The sequence below is a fragment of the Meles meles genome, chromosome 4 (assembly GCF_922984935.1).
Source record: "Meles meles chromosome 4, mMelMel3.1 paternal haplotype, whole genome shotgun sequence".
Classification (NCBI taxonomy): Eukaryota; Metazoa; Chordata; class Mammalia; order Carnivora; family Mustelidae; genus Meles; species Meles meles.
In genome coordinates this window covers 113,605,087-113,625,260 of record NC_060069.1, presented here as the reverse complement: position 1 = coordinate 113,625,260, position 20,174 = coordinate 113,605,087, and the positions used below count along the sequence as shown (strand labels likewise).

General features: G+C 34.5%; 1 protein-coding gene across 3 annotated transcripts in view; it reads right to left on the bottom strand.

The window, feature by feature from the left end:
• SENP7 (SUMO specific peptidase 7) overlaps positions 1 to 20,174 on the bottom strand; it is a 145,792-nt gene that overhangs the window by 2,871 nt on the left and 122,747 nt on the right. For all 3 annotated transcript variants that reach the window (XM_046003303.1, XM_046003304.1, XM_046003306.1), the window contains 8 exons: positions 19,456 to 19,572; positions 16,112 to 16,234; positions 6,860 to 6,952; positions 6,117 to 6,241; positions 5,285 to 5,337; positions 1,422 to 1,465; positions 1,259 to 1,327; positions 429 to 579 (listed from right to left, as the gene is read on the bottom strand). In XM_046003303.1, coding sequence (XP_045859259.1) covers positions 429 to 579; positions 1,259 to 1,327; positions 1,422 to 1,465; positions 5,285 to 5,337; positions 6,117 to 6,241; positions 6,860 to 6,952; positions 16,112 to 16,234; positions 19,456 to 19,572 — 775 coding nt within the window. The remainder of the gene's footprint in view (positions 1 to 428; positions 580 to 1,258; positions 1,328 to 1,421; positions 1,466 to 5,284; positions 5,338 to 6,116; positions 6,242 to 6,859; positions 6,953 to 16,111; positions 16,235 to 19,455; positions 19,573 to 20,174) is intronic.

The window sequence follows — 20,174 nt, the reverse complement described above, 5'->3', positions numbered from 1 at the left end:
AATAAGTTTGTTTTACTTTTTCTTCTAAGTTTTTATTTATATTCCCCTTAGTTAAAATACAGTGTAATATTAGTTTCAGGTGCAGGATTTAGTGATTCATCACATATCTACAACACCCAATGCTCATCACAGAAATACCAATAAGTTCTTAATTTCAGATATATTATTATGCATTTTCAGCTTGTGAATATCCACTTGATTTTTTAGTAGATTCCATCTCTACCCATTTTGTTCATCTTTGACTGTTTTCTCTAACACATTATTCAAACCACTTTAAAATTCTTATCTGTTAAATAACTCCAATATCTGGATTATATGTGGTTTAATTATTTTCTTTCTTGGTTAACTGTAATATTTTCTTGCTCACCCAGTAATTTGTGATTATATCCTACTAATTGTGAATCAAAAATTTATTTATCTTTACATACCTTAAAAAAGCTCTCCACATATTGAAGTAAATATACTCCACAATCACTGCTATTATCTTGTTTAGGAACTTTAGGGCATAGGTCCACCATGTTTGTTTTGCTGAATTCACGATGAGTTTTTCGTTTAACTTCCCATTCTACCTCTAAATACCTTGAATCATCAAAAAGTAGAGTGATTCTAGTAGAAATTCCTTTACTATTACTATTCAACACAAAGATAGAAAAACATTTGTGGCCAGATGTGCTGCCTCAAGTCAAATTTCCAAATTTAACAGTACAAGTGTTTCAAGGCTTTAAGAGTTACTACTTAAAATTATCTGAGTTTTAGACTAAAATCTAGACTATTTTCAACAACTCAACTTCATAACTCATATACATAAACTCATTTATATTATGAAGTAAACTGATAAATTATTTTAAAACTTTAGCTGGTAGCTATTTCCAGATCCTATAGTAAATTACAAAATTATACACACAACACACACACACACACAAGTAATAAAAATATGAAAAAGTTCTTATTTTTTCTAAAATGATATTTTGATAATCACTAATATCTGCAATGCTCCTTTGTAAAATTATACTTATTGTTCGGTTATGAATACAAATTCTGAATTTTCTTTTAATATATACAAGTTAATATTTGAGAAATATTAATACTTGAATATTAACATACATGGGGATATATATGATTGATTATATTTGTAGACTTCATCTAAATACATAGTAAAATATAATTCTTGGCATAGTCTTTTTAGTAACTCTTACAGTAACTTTAAAATTATTGAGATTTTAGGTAACAGAATGAGGGTAAAATTGTCATTACTTACTCTCGTAAATTCTGAACTGTGTTTTGTATAGAAGCAGCTTTCAAGGAATCTAGTATGAGAATGCATGGCCTATGAAAAGCAAAAGAAGAAATCAAGGTGTACATATCTGCATATGGAGTAAATTTAAATATCTGAAAAAACTATTATTACAGCATGTACCTACCTTTTACACATTTTCTTTGGTACTGATGGATTTGTCTCAGTACTCTGAAATAAGAGGAATTTTTATGACTTTACAATTAAAACCAATTTGAATAAATCAATATGCAGTTACTCTTTAAAATATTCGAAATACTCTGAAATTCAAATTTCAAGTAACAGCTCTTTTCATCATCTAAAGTGAGCCAACGTCATTTTTTTTTTATAAATTCACTGATTTATGTTCTTATACTGGTGAGACTATCTTATATATACACTTTTACATGTGGCCTCAAGAAGTTATGGCACTTTTTTTTGTTTGTTTATTTGTTTATTTACAGCATAACAGTGTTCATTGTTTTGGCATCACACCCAGTGCTCCATGCAGTACGTGCCCTCCCTATTACCCACCACCTGGTTCCTCAACCTCCCCCCCCCCCCCCGCCCCTTCAAAACCCTCTGGTTGTTTTTCAGAGTCCATAGTCTCTCACGGTTCATCTCCCCTTCCAGTTTCCCTCAATCCCTCTCCACTTTAACATAGCCTAAAAACTGCCTAGAATTCTAACTACTTCTATTCAGAGTCACCATCTTAAGCAAAGATAAACAAGTTAATTTAACCTACCCTTATCTACATTTTCTAACTCAACATATACTGTTGGTGGAGACAAATTTGAGAAACAACAGATCAAACTTAAGCAGATTTCTTTAATGAAAAACTTCTCAGTACCTTTATTATTCTAATGTAACAGTGAATCTTTAAGAGAGGACTAAGACAGGATTTACCCAACTTAACTGATTTTATAGTCCTTTTATCATAATCTGCATCTTAGAACAAGTGTTCCCAGGAACCTAATTTGGAAACCTGTTTCTTTCTTCTTCTTCTTTTTTAAAAGATTTTATTTATTTATTTGAGGGAGAAAGAGAGACTATGGGAAGGTGAGGGAAAAAGGAAGGGCTTGATCCCAGCACCCTGGGATTGTGACCAGAGCCGAAGGTAGATGCTTAACCAACTGAGCCACCCAGACACTATTGGGAAGCCTGTTTCTATAAGCGAGAAGAAACTCCCCTATCATGTCACTGTTACAGCAGAAAAGGAAACTTCCTTTCTTCTGCTTACCCAATACCAGTAAAGGTAAAGAAATAAGCCTATGCCAGGATAGCAAGGCTGCTGCTCTCTGTACCTACCAAAAAAACAAACAAACAAACAAAAAAAAAAACACCAGGTGGTTACCTTGGTCAAGTAAGACACCAAAACTAGACCATGCATGCCAGTTTGGAGGACTATAAAAGAAAAGTTAACAAAACACAAAAATGTGGAGGCTAAACAACATACGACTAAACAACCAATGGGACAACAAAGCAATCAAAGAGGAAATAAAAAAAAATACATGGAGACAAATGAAAATGAAAACAAAACAGTCCAAAATCTTTGGGATGCTACAAAAGCAGTTCTAAGAAGTTAGTTTATAGCAATATAGGTCTACCTCAAAAAAAACAAGAAAAATTTCAAATACACAATCTAACTTTACACCTAAAGAAATGAGAAAAGAAAGACCCAACAAAGCCCAAAGCTAGAAGGAAAGAAATAATAAAGATCAGGGTGGAAACGAATTAAATTAAAACTAAAAAGAAAAACAACAGAAAAGATTAATGAAACCAAGAGCTGGGTCTTTGAAAATATAAACAAAATGATAAACCTTTACCCAGATTCATCAAAAAAAAAGAAAGACGACTCAAATAAAATCAGAAATGAAAGATGAGAAGTAACAATACCCAAAAAATATGAAGGATTATGGAAAAACTACTATGAAAACTTACATGCCAATAAACTGGAAAACCTACAAGAAATGAATAAATTCCCAGAAAGACACAATCTTCCAATACTGAATCAGAAAGAAATAGAAAATCTGAACAGGCCAATTACTAGTAATGAAACAAAATCAGTAATCAAAAAACAATCTAAAAGTTGATGACCAGATAGATTCATAGATGATTCTACTGAACACTTAAAGAAGAGTTAAGGGCACCTGGGTGGCTTGGTCAGTTAAATAATCAACTCTTGGTTTCAGCACAGGTCCTGACCTCAGGATCATGAAATCGAGCCCCACATTAGGTTCTGCACTCAGTGTGGTTCTCCACTCAGTGTGGAGTCTGCTTATCCTTCTCCTTCTGCTCCTCTCCTTGCTTGCTCTCTTTCTCAAAAATAAATAAATAATTTTTAAAAAAAGAAGAATTAGTATCTATTCTCCTCACACTATCCCAAAAAAATAGAAGGAAAGCTTCCAAACTCATTCTATGAGGCTAGCATTACTCTGATTCTGAAACCAGACAAAGACACCACAAAAAAAAGAAGACTATAAGCCAATATCTCTGATGAATACAGATGCAAAAATCATCAACAAAATACTAACAAACTGAATTTAACACTACATTAAAAGAATCATTCACCTCAATTAAGTGGGATTTATTCCAGGTATGCAAGGATGGTTCAATATCCAAAAATCAACCAAGGTAACACATCCCTTTAACAAATTAAAGGATAAAAACCATATGATCATCTTAATAGATGTGGAAAAAGCACTGGACAAAATTCAACATCCACTCATGGTAAACACTCTTTATGATGAACACTCTCAACAAAGTGGGCTTAGAGGTAACATAGCTCAATAACATCATAAAGTTCATGCATGACAGCCCACAGCTAACATCATACTTATGGGGAAACGCTAAAAGCTTCTCCTCTAAGACCAGGAACAAAGACACCCATTCTCACCATTTTTATTCAACGTAGTACTAGAAGTCCAACAATCAGACAAGAAAAGAAATAAAAAGCAACCAAACTGGTAAGGTAGAAGTAAAACTGTCACTATATGCAGATGACACACTATATATAGAAAACCCTTAAGATTGTACCAAAAAACTATTAGAATTCATAAGTGAAAACAGTAAAGTTGCAGGATACAAAATTAATATACAGAAATTGGTGCATTTCTATATACTAATATCAAAATAGCAGAAATAGAAACTAAGAAAAGAACCCATTTACAATTAAACCAAAACACACACACACACAAAATCTAGGAATAAACAACCTCACAGGTGAAAGATCTATACTCTAAAAATGTAAAATATTGGTGAAAGATATTAAAGACAAATAAACAAATGGAAAGACATAACATGTTCACAGATTTGGAGAATCAACGTTGTTAAAATGTCCATACCACACAAAGTACTCTACAGATTCAATACAATGCCTATCAAAATACCAATATTATTTTTCAAAGAACTAGTTAAAATAATCCTAAAATTTGTATGGCGCCACAAAAGATCCCAAATAGTCAAAGCAATCTTGAGAAAGAAGAACAAAGTTGGAGGTATCTTTACCTCAGATTTCAAGCTATACTACAAAGATACAGTGATCAAAACAGTACAGTCCTGCCACAGAAGAGACACACAGATGAATGGAATAGGATAGAGAGCCCAGGAATAAACGCTCACCTACATGGTGAATTAATCTATAACAAAGGAGGAAAGAATATACAATGGGCAAAAGATAGCCTCTTCAATTAAATGGTATCAAAGGGAGACAAACCATAAGAGACTCTTAATCTCGCAGAACAAACTGAGTGTCGCTGGAGGGGTGGGGGGGAGAGGGGTGGGGGTATGGACATTGGAGGGGTGTGTGCTGTGTCAGTACTGTGAAGTGTGTAAACCTGGCGATTCACAGACCTGTACCCCTGGGGATAAAAATACATTATATGCTTATAAAAAAATTAAGAAATTTTTAAAAAATCCATCATAGTCCATACCTCGCTATGCCCTATTTTACAGATAAAATTATTACATTCAAGAGTTTTCCTTCTTTTATACCTAAAAGAATATACTTACTTGGGAATCCTCTGTGCCCAAGGACAGTGTTGAAGCAGTATGTAGATCATTACCTAGTTAGAAATAATAAAGCAGTTATGCGTGTTTATTATGTCTAATGCAAAATATTTAGATGTGGTTTGGGTCAGTATTAATGATAATGGCTATCAATAATTCTGCTTACTGTTTAGACTACAGCAATTAAAAACATGATTTTCATTTTTTCTCAAAAAAGTGGGCTTATTTGCATACTTAAGATTTGTGTTGTAACATAAGAAAAATCATGGGAAAACTTTAAGAGACCTGATATTACCTAGTCAATTGAGTAGTATTAACAAGAAATGTGTTCATCTGTTAAGAAAAAAATGAAAGATTTCACCACTAAAAAACTTAAAATAAATGAATTCAGTAAAGCTGCAGGACACAAAATTAATATACATAAATTTGTTGCAGTTCTATACACTAATTATAAGTAGAAGAAAGAGAAATTAAGAAAACAATTCCACTTCATTTGTACCAAAAATAATAAAATACCCAAGAATAAATTTAACCAAGGAGGTAAAAGACCTAAACTAGTCTATGCCTGCAGATCCATAACATGAATTCTTAGTCATGTTAGCAAAATTACAAAAAGTGCTACAATAAAACTTGACATAACAGTATAAATTAAGAATTACATCTGGTTATACATGAGGTTGGGCATCTATTTTGAAAATTTCAGATTTCTTATTTTTTCTTCTAATAAGTGTCAAAAAAAAAAAACTTTCATGAAGTATTTTTTAACTTCATATTGTTCACTATAATCATTTTATTGTTGTCATTATTATTAAAAGAACTACATGAAGTTTACCACCTATTGTTTTGCTGTCATGTTGAGACTGCTGAGCTTGGGAGTGCTCAGATAATGTTTGTGGAAAATCTTCATATATAGCTTCTTCTAACCATGGAAAGCAAATGACGGCGAGGTACCAGTGAGATCTGTTGAAAAAGAAATACAATCTTAATAACACAAATCCAAACAATGCAAAAGAATGTATTCAGGACCTACAGCTGAGAAAGTGGGTATGACAATTTTCATACCAATTCTGAAAAAACCCATTGTAATATTTGACACAATATGGAATACACATTCCAAAAGTAATTCAATAAGCAGTAAGACTTACCCTCAGATTTTAGGGTAAAATCTGAGCTATTTCTAATTTATTTATTTTCATCCAATCAGTGCTTCCTACTGAGAAACTGATTTAATAGACTCACAAAATCAACTTTTTTCTATTTGTGTTTGAAGAGCTTGTTCTCTTAAATATTTTAAGATTCATCCTAAAACCTTCTGACCTTTTATGCAGAAAATCTTTTGAATTCAAGAAAGAAAAACTCAATGTCTCAGTCATTATCGTCTTGTGGATATCTGTCATTTTTTTTCACTATATTTACAATATAGCCACTGTCAAACCAAAATTTAAGATAAGTAACTCATAGTTCTGGCCATTTCTTTGGAAAAAATTAAAAATAATACCATAACTTACATGCCCATAAGAAAAATTATTTTTTTTCTGTATGCTCCAATTTTGTTTTTAAATAATCTGAAATACTCACGACTCATTTACAGGCACAAAAATGTAATCTTTGTTAAAGATGTTTATGTGACGAGTCCATGTTCTTACTCTTTTATGTCTTCTCTGTGCCATTCTGAGAATATGAAAGATATTTTACATATAAAAAATTTAAACTTTAAGATACAGATTTCAAGAGTCATTTTCATACACTGAAAAAATGCTAGATTCAATTTACTTAACCATCTTCTTTAAGATACATAATATTTAATACACATTAAGATATATAATATTCACCCCTTTCATTAAGTCTAGTTTGTTCTTAATCCTAATCACTATTTATAAATAAAAATATAAAAAGAATAAAAGCAATTTATAAAATGTTTTATAGATTCCAAAAGTAGTTCAGCAACTAAAAATAGCTATACTTACTCAGTTTAGCTTCATGTGCACATAATAAAAATCTTAAGAGAATCATCTAAATATTTTATATGTGATGAGGGAGATATCAAAACTTAATGGAAGATCAGGAATGAGGCATATATTCTTAGATTTTTTTAAAGATGACATTCATCTCCTTCCATTTCATATATAAGGAAATTATAAGTAATGAGTTAAATATACCAACCATTCATCCATCTTCCACTTTGTTTCTGCAATAAATACTAGTTTTCTATGAGCAATTAATAAAAATCACCCACACTACATTTAAGGAATTTATAAAATAATGAGGGCAGAAAACAACTACAACAAATAACTAAAGTATAAGTGTCATAAGGAATATAAAGAAATTATGTTACAGCTTTTAGAAAAGCCATCTAGAAAAGAATTGGGACAGAGAAATAATTCTTTTCTTTATCAGGAAAACTAAGGAAGGATGATATCAAACCAAGTTTGAATATCAAAAAAAGTTTTAGGAAAGGGGTGGTATTTAACAGTGACATAAAAGAGATGGTATGTGACTTCTGGCTCAGTCCCTTCAAGAACCCTTTCTTATGCACAGAATGAAACAAATCATTAAGTTCTTCTATATTTATTTTTTTAAAGTTCCAAGTAATATAGAAAACAGACTTCTCTGACCCATCCCTATTCATCTGAATATCTAATCAAACTCAGAGGGATAAATATTAGGAAGGAGATGGAATCGAGAATGAGCTGAAAACAAGTGGCAGAAATTAGATACAAAGTACTTAACTTTATAAATAATCAGAAGTCCTATGTTTACTGCATTTTCTTATTTCAGAATGACCCAACCATTCCAGTGATTATAAACAATTATTTTCAACTAGTGCATAGCCTATTAATCTGTTTTTCCATTTGAAAATCTTAAAGATGGGGCGCCTTGGTGGCTCAGTCAGTTAAGCATCTGACTTTGGGTCAGGTCATGATCTCGGGGTTCTAGGATTGAGCCCAGCTTCGTGTCCAGCTCCTCACTCAGCAGGCAGTCTGCTTGTCCCTCTGTCCCTCCCACTGCTCGTGCTCTTTCTCTTTAATAAATGAATAAATTCTTTTAAAAAAAAAGAAAATCTTAAAGATAGAAAAATGGTTTTCTTTTTTTGTTATACTGGTGTTTGGTTTCCTGACTATGCTAACCTCATTTGATTGGTAACATATGAGACACTGCATGGGGCAAGGAGAACAGGAGAGAATATGGGGAACATAATAGAATCACTTATTCTCAGTTCCTAACTCTTTGGAAAATGAGTATGTTCAATTAAATGTCTAACACTTCTCTCCCCATTCAGTAAGATATGTTATTATTCTCTTGAGATCTTAATATGTACCAAGCACTGAGCAAAAGGCACTGAGGAAAGAGTAGAAAATAAGACAGATGTAGTTCATGATCTCATGAAATTTAACTTTAGGACAAGCAAACAAACAAATGATTAGAGATCATGTTATCAAACAAAAAAGTGCCGGGAGAAAAAATTTCATCAGAAAACAGGAAAGAGCTTCATATATTTGAAAATTTAAAGGAAGTAGGTTGAGCTGAATGAAGTAGGATAAGTGAGTGTAAAGAATATCATGAGATGTGTATAGGAGATGGACAGAAGCCAGATCTGTCAGCATCTCATAATCCATAGTAATGAGTTTGTGAATCGTTTAGTCTGCGATTTCCTAACACTAGTAGTATGAGCATCTTATCAGGGATTTATTTACCATTAAGGTTTATATCCCTTTTGGGGGATGGGGAGGAGCAAGACAGCAGAAGAGTAGGAGACCTAAATTTCATCTGGTCCCAGGAATTCAGCTACATAGTTATCAAACCATTCTGAACACTTACAAATTCAACAGAAAATTGAAGAGAAGAACAACAATTCTATGAACAGAAAAGCTACTACTTTCTGGAAAGTAGGACATGTGGAGAAGTGAACCCAAGGTGATATACCAGAAGATAGGCCGCTGAGGAAGGGGCCAGCTCCCAGCAAGTGGCAGAGCAGTGGAGCACAAAATCAGAACTTTTAGAAGTCTCCTCCACTGACAGACATCGCTCCAGAGGCTAACGGGGGGTGAAGCCCTCACTAGGACAGTGTGGCCTCAGGACACAGGTCCGTTGGGGTCACAGGAAGACCGGGAGTGCCTGAGTGCAGCAAGCTCCCAGGTAAGCAGGAAAGCCGGCTGCTGGGGTTCCCACTAACCGTGATCTGAGGCATAGTGGTACCACTGCTCTTGGAGCAGGGAACCCAAAAGTGGCAGATCTGGGAGACCCCACCCTTCCTCCACCAGGAGGAGTGGCACGGAATCGCACTGCAGGATCTGTTGGGTTGGGAGACTCCAAACGAGGCTGTGTGCCACACACAGAAGTGCTCTGTAACAGGCTGGGTGAGCTCACAGTGCAGCCAGAGATCAGGGAGACAGGAGTGATTGACTGCTTTTCTCTGAGGGAGCATTGAGGAATGGGACCCCAAGCTCTCAGCAACTCCGGGTGGGAGATTGGGACGCCACCATCTTCATTCTCATCCTCCAAAGCTGTATGGAAAGTGTTCAGGGAAGAAAAACTACTGAGAGCGAAACCGAGCAGATCACTTAGCCTGCCCCCAGTTAGGGCAGTACAATTCCACCTCGGGCAAAAACATTTGAGAATCACTACAACAGGACCCTCCCCCAGAAGATCAGCAAGAACATCCAGCCAAGACCAAGATTACTGATCAATGGGAACAGCAAAACACCAGTGCTAGGGGAACGGAGCACATTAAATTCATGGCTGTTTCCCCATGATTATTTCATCTTCTGAAGTTTAATTTTTTTTTAATTTTTAATTTTTTTTATTTTTTTATAAACATATAATGTATTTTTATCCCCATGGGTACAGGTCTGTGAATCGCCAGGTTTACACACTTCACAGCACTCACCATAGCACATACCCTCCCCAATGTCCATACCCCACCCCCCTCTCCCAACCGCCCTCCCTGAAGTTAAATATTTTAAAATTTTCATTATTTTTTTCTTCTTCTGTTTTTCTTTAATTGTTCCTATTTCCTATTTTAAACTATGTTGTCAATACCGTTTTAAAAAATCTTTTTAAATTTTCATGGTTATAGTCATATTCTATCCCTTCATTCTATTTAACCTTATTTTTTTTATGAATATAGGTTTTTCTTTCTTTAAAATTTTGGGATAGAGTTTCTTCTAAAAGACCAAAATAGACCCTAAATCTAGCTCACAGCTTTGTTCTAGTCTCCAGCCCGATCATATTCTTTTTTTTTTTCCAACCAACTTCTTATTTATCAATTCCTTTTTTAAAATATTTTTTAACTTTCATCTTTACAGTCATATTCCATCACTTCATCATGTTTACCTATATATATATTTTTTCTTTCTTTCTTACTTTCTTTCTTTCTTTCAAATTTTGGGATGCAGTTTCTTCTAACAGACAAAAATACACCCAAAACAACCTGTGTGGCTCTGTTATATTCACCAGGCCAATCATATTTTTTCCCTCTTTCTTCTCCCACTGGATTCAGGTTTCCTCTGATTTGGTTATTGTATTTTTTTCTGGAGTCATTGTTACTGTTTTAGCATTTTGTTCTCTCATTCATCTATTCTGCTCTAGACAAAATGATAAGGTGGAAAAAGCAAAGGCAGTCCTCAGAGGAAAATATATAGCAATATATTATATATAGCAATACAAGCCTTTCTCAAGAAACAAGAAAGGTCTCAAGTACACAACCTAATCCTACACCTAAATAAGCTGGAGAAAGAACAAGAAAGAAAGCTTAAACCCAGCAGGAGAAGAGAAATAATAAAGACCAAAGCAGAAATCAATGAAACAGAAACAACAACAACAACAAAAAAAAAACAAAAACAAAAACAAAACACAGTAGAACAGATCAATGCAACTAGGAGCTGGTTCTTGGAAAGAATTTTAAGACGGATAAACTCCTGGCAGGACTTATCAAAAAGAAAAGAGAAAGGACCCACATTAACAAAATATGAATGAAAGAGGAGAGATCACAACGAACACCAAAGAACTACAAACAATTATAAGAACATATTATGAGCAACTATATACCAGCAAATTTGATAATCTGGAAGAAATGAAGGCATTCCTAGAGACATAGAAACTACCAAAACTCAATCAGAAAGAAATAGAAAACCTGAGCAGACCCATAACCAGTAAGGAGATTGAAACAGTCATCAAAGGGGGGTGGGAGTCAAGATGGCGGAGAAGTAGCAGCCTGAGACTACGTCAGGTAACAGGAGAAACAGTCATCAAAAATCTCCCAACAAACATGAGCCCAAGACTACATGGCTTCCCAGGGGAATTCTACCAAACATTTTAAGAATTAATACCTATTCTCCTGAAACCATTCCAAAAAACAGAAATGGAAGGAAAACTTCCAAACTCATATTATGGGACCAGCATTACCTTGATCCCAAAACCAGACAAAGTCCCCATAAAAAGGAAAATTACAAACCAATATCCCTGATCAACGTGGATGCAAAAATTCTCATCAAAATAATAGCCAACAGGATCCAACAGTACATTAAAAGGATTATGCACCACAACCAAGTGGGATTTACTTCTGGGCTTCAAGGTTGGTTCAACATCCTCAAAACAATCAATGTCATACAATACATTAATAAAAGAAAGAACAAGAACCATATGATACTCTCAATAGATACTGAAAAAGCGTTTGACAAAGTACAGCATCCTTTCTTGATCAAAAATCTTCACAGTGTAGGGATAGAGGGTACATACCTCAATATCATCAAAGTTAACTATGAAAAACACCACAGCGAATATCATTCTCAATGGAGGAAAAACTGAGAGCTTTTCCCCTAGGGTAAACACAGCAGGGCTGTCCACTCTCACCATGCTATTCAACATAGTACTAGAAGTCCTAGCCTCAGCAGTCAGAGAACAAGAAGAAATAAAAGGCATCTGAATCAGCAAAAAGGAAGTCAAATTCTCATTCCCAGCAGATGATATGATACTTTATGTGGAAAACCCAAAAGATTCCACTCCGAAACTGCTAGAACTCATACAGGAATTCAGTTAAGTGGCAGGATATAACATCAATGCACAGAAATCAGTTGCATTTCTGATAACAACAGCAAGAGAGAAGAAAGAGAAATTAAGGAATCAATCCCATTTACAATTGCACCCCAAACCATAAGATCCCTAGGAATAAATCTAACCAAAGAGGCAAAGAATCTGTACTCAGAAAACTAGAGTACTCATGAAAGAAATTGAGGAAGACACAAAGAAATGGAAAAACATTCCACACTCATGATTCAGGACAAATATTATGAAAATGTTTATGCTACCTAGAGCAATCTACACATTTAATGCAATCCCTATCAAAATACTATCAACTTTTTTCAAAGAAATGGAGCAAATAATCCTAAAATTTATATGGAACCAGAAAAGACCTCGAATAGCCAGAGGAATGTTGAAAGTTGGCAGCATCACAATTCCAGACTTTAAGCTCTATTACAAAGCTGTAATTATCATTATCAGTATGGTACTGGCACAAAAACAGACACATTGGTCAATGGAACAGAATAGAGAGCCCAGAAATAGAGCCTCAACTCTAGGGTCAACTAATCTTTGACAAAGCAGGAAAGAATGTCCAATGGAAAAAGACAATCTCTTCAACAAATGGTGTTGGGAAAATTGGACAGCCACACGCAGAAGAATGAATCTGCACCATTTCCTTACACCACACACAAAAATAGACTCGAAATGGATGAAAGACCTCACTGTGAGACAGGAATCCTTTAAAATCCTTGAGAACAGGGTGCCTGGGTGGCTCAGTGGGTTAAAGCCTCTGCCTTCGACTCAGGTCATGATCCCAGGGTCCTGGGTCCTGGGATTGAGCCCCACATCGGGCTTTCTGCTCAGGGGGGAGCCTGTTTCTCTCTCTCTCTCTCTTCCTGCCTCTCCAATTACTTGTGATCTCTGTCTGTCAAATAAATAAATAAAATCTTAAAAAAAAATCCTTGAGAACACAGGAAGCAACCTCTTCGACCTAAGCCACAGTAACTTTTTCCTAGAAACATCACCAAAGGCAGGAGAATCAAGGGCAAAATGAACTACTGGGACTTCATCAAGATCAAAAGCTTTTGCACAACAAAGGAAACAGTCAATAAAACCAAAAGACGACCAACAGAATGGAAGAAGATATTTACAAATGGCATATTAGATAAAGGGCTAGTATCCAAAATCTATAAAGAACTTAGCAAACTCAACACCCAAAGCACAAATAATCCAGTCAAGAAATGGGCATAAGACATGAATAGACATTTCTGCAAAGAAGACATCCAGATGGCCAACGGACACATGAAAAAATGCTCCACATCACTCAGCATCAGGGAAATATAAATCAAAACCACAGTGAGATACTACCTCACACCAGTCAGAATGGCTAAAATTAACCAGTCAGGAAATGACAGGTGTTGGTGAGGATGCGGAGAAAGGGGAACTCTCCTACACTGTTGGTGGGATTGCAAGCTGGTATAGCCATTCTGGAAAACAGTATGGAGGTTCCTCAAAAAGTCGAAAATAGAGCTATCCTATGACCCAGCAATTGCAGTACTGTGTATATACCCTAAAGATGTAAATGTAGTGATCTGATGGGGCACGTGCACCTGAATGTTTATGGCAATCCACAGAAGCCAAACTATGGAAAGACCCACAATAGTCCACAATATCCACAACAGCCAAACTATGGAAAGAGCCTAGATATCCATCAACAGATGAATGGATAAAGAAGATGTGAGATAGATAGATAGATGATATACAGATAGATACACACACACACATGCGCACACACACAATGGAATACTATGCAGCCATCAAAAATGAAATCTTGCCATTTGCAACAACGTGGATGGAACTAGACGGTATTATGCTAAGGAAATAAGTCAGTCAGAGAAAGACAATTATCATATGATCTTACTGATATGAGGACTTTGAGAAACAAGACAGAGAGGATCATAGGGCAAGGGAGGGAAAAATGAAAGATGAAACCAGAGAAAGAGACAAACCATAAGAGACTCTTAATCTCAGGAAACAAACTGAGGGTTGCTGGAGGGGAAGAGAGTAGGAGGGATGGGGTGCCTGGGTAATGGACACTAGGGAGAGTATGTGCTATGGTGAGTGCTGTGCATTGTATAAGACTGATGAATCATAGACCTGTACCCCTGAAACAAACAATACATTATATGTTAATTTTTTTTAATTTTTAAAAAGGTTTATATCCCTTATCACTTTGATTCTGGGCTTTTTGATTTTTTTACTGATTTATAGAAATTCTTTGTGTGAATACTAATTACATATATATCTGGCCAACATTAATATGAGTTTTTGTCCGGGAGAGAGATACAAGGAGATACACACAGGCACATACACACAGCTGACCCTTGAACAATGAGGAGTTTAGTGACACCCACACTCCCAGTGGAGTTGAAAACCCATGTATATAACTTCTGACTCCCCAAAATGTTAACCACTAAGGGCCTCATGTTGATCAGAAGCCTTACCAATAACATAAAATCAATTAACACATATTTTGCATGTTATATGTATTTTATCATGTACTGTATTATATAATGTACTATTAAAATAATATAGTAAGTTAGAGAAAATAATAAATAAATTAAACAAGAAATAAATAGATGGTATCTAAAAGAAGTTATCAAGAAAACCATAAGGAAAATACATTTACAGTATTTATAGTCAACACATATACTGTACTTATTTTAAAAATCTGCATATAAGGGCACCACATGTTTCAAACCCATGTTGTTCCAGGGTCATCTATGTGTGTGTGTGTGTGTGTGTGTGTGTGTGTGTATAAGATACTAAGTATAGTAATATCTAAGCTTAGTATCATATTTATGTATCTTACTCTGGAATATGCCACTTATGTGTCTTTGTTTTATATTCCTTTTATATATGATCAAACATATAATATCAAATTTTAATCTTTAAAAATTATCCTAAAATTTAAAACTACAATGGATCTTACCTGCTTTCATTTCATCAGTTTCTAGGTGGTTATGCCAAACACTGACTAGTAATTTTATAACAAAACATAAGATTAAAAGCATGGTACTAACCACCAATTTCTATATACATAAAATAGAATAGGAAGGCATAAAAAATGTTTAATATCAATTTATTTAATAAACTTTTCCCTTTCAAATATCCCTCCCCATTAATTCTGACTATAAGCCAAATTATGTGAACATAGTATTTTGTATAATGTACAGTAGTTTAACTAAAGAGTAGTATTTTGGTGACAGTCTGACCAGAAAATCAAAAGACACTATATTTTAAGACAGATAAAAATGTAATGCAGAGAATTGGCTATAGTTATGATAAAGAAAGTGGTAAAGCCAAAAAAGAGAGCAGAGAGGCAACAAGAGACTAGCATAGGATGAAACCACTATACCCCTACATTAAAGGGCAAAGAGGAAGAAGCAGTAGCAACTCCAGATAGGAGTTGGCATTCTTACAGATCTGTTCATTGAAAGACACAACCCACAGAGGAAATACAGCCACTGCCAAAATCACTGCCTAAGGCAAAGAGGGTAACCTGACTTTTTCCCTCCTTGCCCTCCAACCTCCAGTGTCCCCACAGAACATGCACTTGGAAATGCAGCCTGCATTTCAGGGAACAGAACAGTGGAAGGGTAAGAAGCATATCTTAGAGCAAAAAAACCTGCATACGTGGTATATAATACTGCTCACTCCAGGAAATAATGTAACAAGTTTTTTCACTTAGAAACATCAAAATACCATATTTTCCTCTTAAAACTTAAGTACATTGAAAGTATGACTTACGAAAGATTTGGATTGTCTTCTGTTAAATTATTTTCCTTTCTTGTCAAGCATTTATAGAAAAAGCTACTAAAAATGTGACTTCGTTCAACAAGTTCATCTGATGCCTTCTCCAATATAAGATACCTGCAAAATAGCAACACCACAAAAGAAAGTTGCTTTTAGATTTCTACCTGGTCTTCTTCTAGTTATCTTATGTATTCCAGAAATCTTCATTTTTATGGCCAATTAGATTTAAAGTCATCTTGAAACTTTCTCTGATTTCAGTGTTTTCGTTCTTTATTTACCTTATCTTCCATCAAGATTGCTTAAAGCAGAAATTGCCCATTGATTCTTTCACTTGCTTAACATGTATTATCAAATTCCTAACATATACCAAGCACCATATTTACACTAACATATAAAATAAGTGGGGGGAAGTACCTGCCACCATATAGCTTACAATACAGAGGATAGTATAGAAGGAAAGATTAATCAAACACTGAAACCATGACACTCCTATAATAAATCTAGAAAAATTTTAATTACTATGAGATACGCCTAACCTATAAATCCTTAGTCCATTTCTACTAAAAGAATTCTTCAACATAAGCTTATAATTCAATGATTTACTGCTTACGCCCTTCATAATTAGACAACTCTGCTATTCTTAACAGCGTATACAGGTTCAAAAATGACCTTGTAATTGCTTTTTTAAAAAAGCACAAAAGACAAACACAACTTGAAATTCTTTTAATGTGGTTATGGGAAGGCTTTGCTACATGGAAGGAGACAAAAAGGATGCTTCTGATATGCTAGAAATGGTATCTTGATCTGAATGATGATTATATGGGTGCATATATATGTGAACATTCATTCGCTGTACACTTACAATTTATGTACTTTACTACTTAAAAGTTATTCATTGATTTAAAAAATAAATAGAAAGTAGTTTAAAAAATAAAGTTAGAATCACCTCTGAAAGGAAGTCAATGAGACAGACATACAGAAAATTCAGTGAAAAGAAGTACAGAAAAGTACTACTGGAAATAAATTAGGAATAAAATTGTATTAGTTAATTCCAATAAAACATATAAAAACTAAGAATATGATCCAGTTCACCTCACCAAATATAAGCTTGACACTATTGTAGGAATACAAAAATAAATAAGATGTAAGATGCATAACCTTTAGAAGGAGAATGATCATAATATCACCAACTAACTTTAAAATCAAAAATATTTTAAGTACCACAAAAGAAGTAAATGAAGTATTATGGGAGTTAATAATATCTGTTTAGAAGATCAGGAGAAGTTTCAAGGTAACACTTGAGAGAAACCTTGAAAGAGGAATAAAACTTTAAAAGATTGAGATAAAGAGGAAAGTGTTCGGAATCAAACAGTGCATTAAGGCAGAAGAGTGAATAAAAATGGGCTTTGTTTAGTAAATTATTTATAATTCAATATTGCTGGACTATGTAATACATACAGGGTTATTAATAGATGGCCAGAAAGATAGTGTCAAATTATTAAGGCTCTCGAATGCCAGAGTGTCTGAACTCATTTTGACAGGTAATAAGAAATTAATATAAATTTTTAATGGGAATTGCATTCATAGAGTAGCTTAAAAAGAATATTGCTGGTCGTAATATACTTAATGGACAGGAAAACAGAGATAAAAGATACAAGGAGACACATTAGAAAAAACAGAAAAAGGGGCACTTGGGTGGCTCAGTCATTAAGCAGCTGCTTTTGGTTCAGGGCATGATCCCAGATTCCTGGGACTGAGCCCTGCATCTGCTTCTCCTTCTCCCTCTGCCTTCTGCTCCCCCTACTTGCATGCTCTCTCTGACAAATAAAATAAAATAAAATAAAAGACAGAATAACAATCCAGATAAGAAGGACTAGAAAATCATGACATGATGATAGAAGAAAAAGAATAAATGAATTTGAGAGACAGAACTAATAAAATTGGCAAATGAAATGAAACAAGACAAAACCAGAGAGGGAGACAAACCATAAGAGACTCTTAATCTCAGGAAACAAACTGGGGTTGCTGGAATGGAGGAGGGTGGGAGGGATGGGGTGCCTGGATGATGAACACTGGGAAGGGTATGTGTTGTGATGAGTGTTGTGTATTGTGTAAAACTGATGAATCACAGACCTGTACCCCTAAAAGAAATAATACATTATATGTTAATATAAAAAAAAAGAAGAAGAAGAAATAAAATTGGCAACTGAGTATGTAAAGAGGGAAGGAAGAGTAAAGAGTAAATGATAATGGAGACTTCTGCTTCCAGCCAAGATGGAATAACAGAAGCCAGATTAACCCTCCTGAATGAAAGAAGCAAAAAAAAAAAAAAAAAAAAGACAAAATATATATGAATCAATAGTTTTCAGAACACTGGACACCAGGCAACAAAAAACAATGATCCTTGAGAAATGGGAAATAAACAAGGTGAGTTCCACTAATGTACCAGCTTAGTATGTTGTCCAGGCTGCAGCATGGGACTGAGTAACCCAGGTGACAGACTACAAATTGAGGAGACACTGAAAGATGGTAGAGACCAAGACAGCTAGAATTTGCAGATCAGAATACTGAAAAGGGAAGAGCTGTAGTTAAAGAAAATTCCAGACATCTGCAGAGAATCCTCCTTGAATATGCAGAATTTTCATCACCACATGCATATAAGGAAAAGGCTGGGGAGAGAACTACCTGAAAAGATTAGAGGGAATGGTAGCTAGCCACAAAAAACAGTGCCTGTTCTTACCAAACAGACTGGAAAACCTCATAATTCATGAGGCCCTGGTAGAAGATATTTAAATAAGGCTAGTATTATTAGTTAAACAAGACGGTTCAGGTAAGATGAAGACTGGAAACTTTGCATGCAAAGTTTCTAAAACTTACCTTCCTATCTATTCCTTCAGCTTGGCTCTATAAAAAGTTGAAAATTAATTTTTAATGGAATAGTGGTATGGGTTTTTTAAATGACAGGTAATTCTTACAGTGCTTAAAGACACAAGAGATCACTACAGAACTGCTTCTTTTCCCTTCCCAAAGTGACCTGTAATTTTTTAAGCACTTCCTTCGCCACAGAAATATAATGAAGAAATATAAATCTGAAGTAAACAAATAAACAAAAACTAAAATAAACAAAAAACAGTAACTCTTCTGGAGTACATAGCATCTTCAAGAGGTAAAGGAATGAAACTGAAGTCAACTATAGAAAACGCTGGTAGGCAAAAATCTTTTAATTCTTGGCAGGTTACTTTTAGCTAGAGTTAAAAAAAAAACTTCAGTAATAGACATGTGGTTTAAGATTCAAATTGAAACTGATAAATGAGAAGATCATTCATCACTGTACTTACTTAAGGTAGAAATCAATGATTACATCATTAAGAAACTCTCCTTCTTCTAAGCACTCCAGATCTTCATTAGTTACTCCTAATCCCCCTTTTGTAGGTGGTGGAGGATATACAATCAACCTTAAAAAGTAAAACTAAAGTTAAAACATATTGTAGTGAAAATTCCAGTATATAACAAAGAGATTTGTTATATAGAATACTAATAGGGCAATGTATTCAATAACTAAAATATACAGAGTAAAAATAACTGACAGGATATAAGCAATTATATTTTCCTTCTTTATTTTCACAAGGTACTAATAGTACTCTCACTGTCTTTTCATTTCCAATCCCGTGTGGGCTAGTATCATATTCATCTAATCAATACTTTATATCTCACAATCAGTTATAATACCATCAAAGATATCTCTCTTCTGTACAATGTTTAACTTTCAACAAACTGATGTAATAAACAATAAAAGATGTTCCTAAACTCCACTTTCCAGCTCTAACTTTGAATCCCCAAGATTAGTTCCTTTCCATTTAGAAGCCAACAGTCAAAAACTATGTTCTCTTGCTAGTCCACAGCAACAGCAGAGTAATAAAGAAATAACATGGGAGCAGAGAAGGCAGGTTTCCTATAACAAAGTGCTTACAATGTAAAACATAAGAGAATATAAAGGAAACAAGTAATTATAACACAAGAAGAAAGAAGTAGAAAACAGATAACCACTAATTAGGCA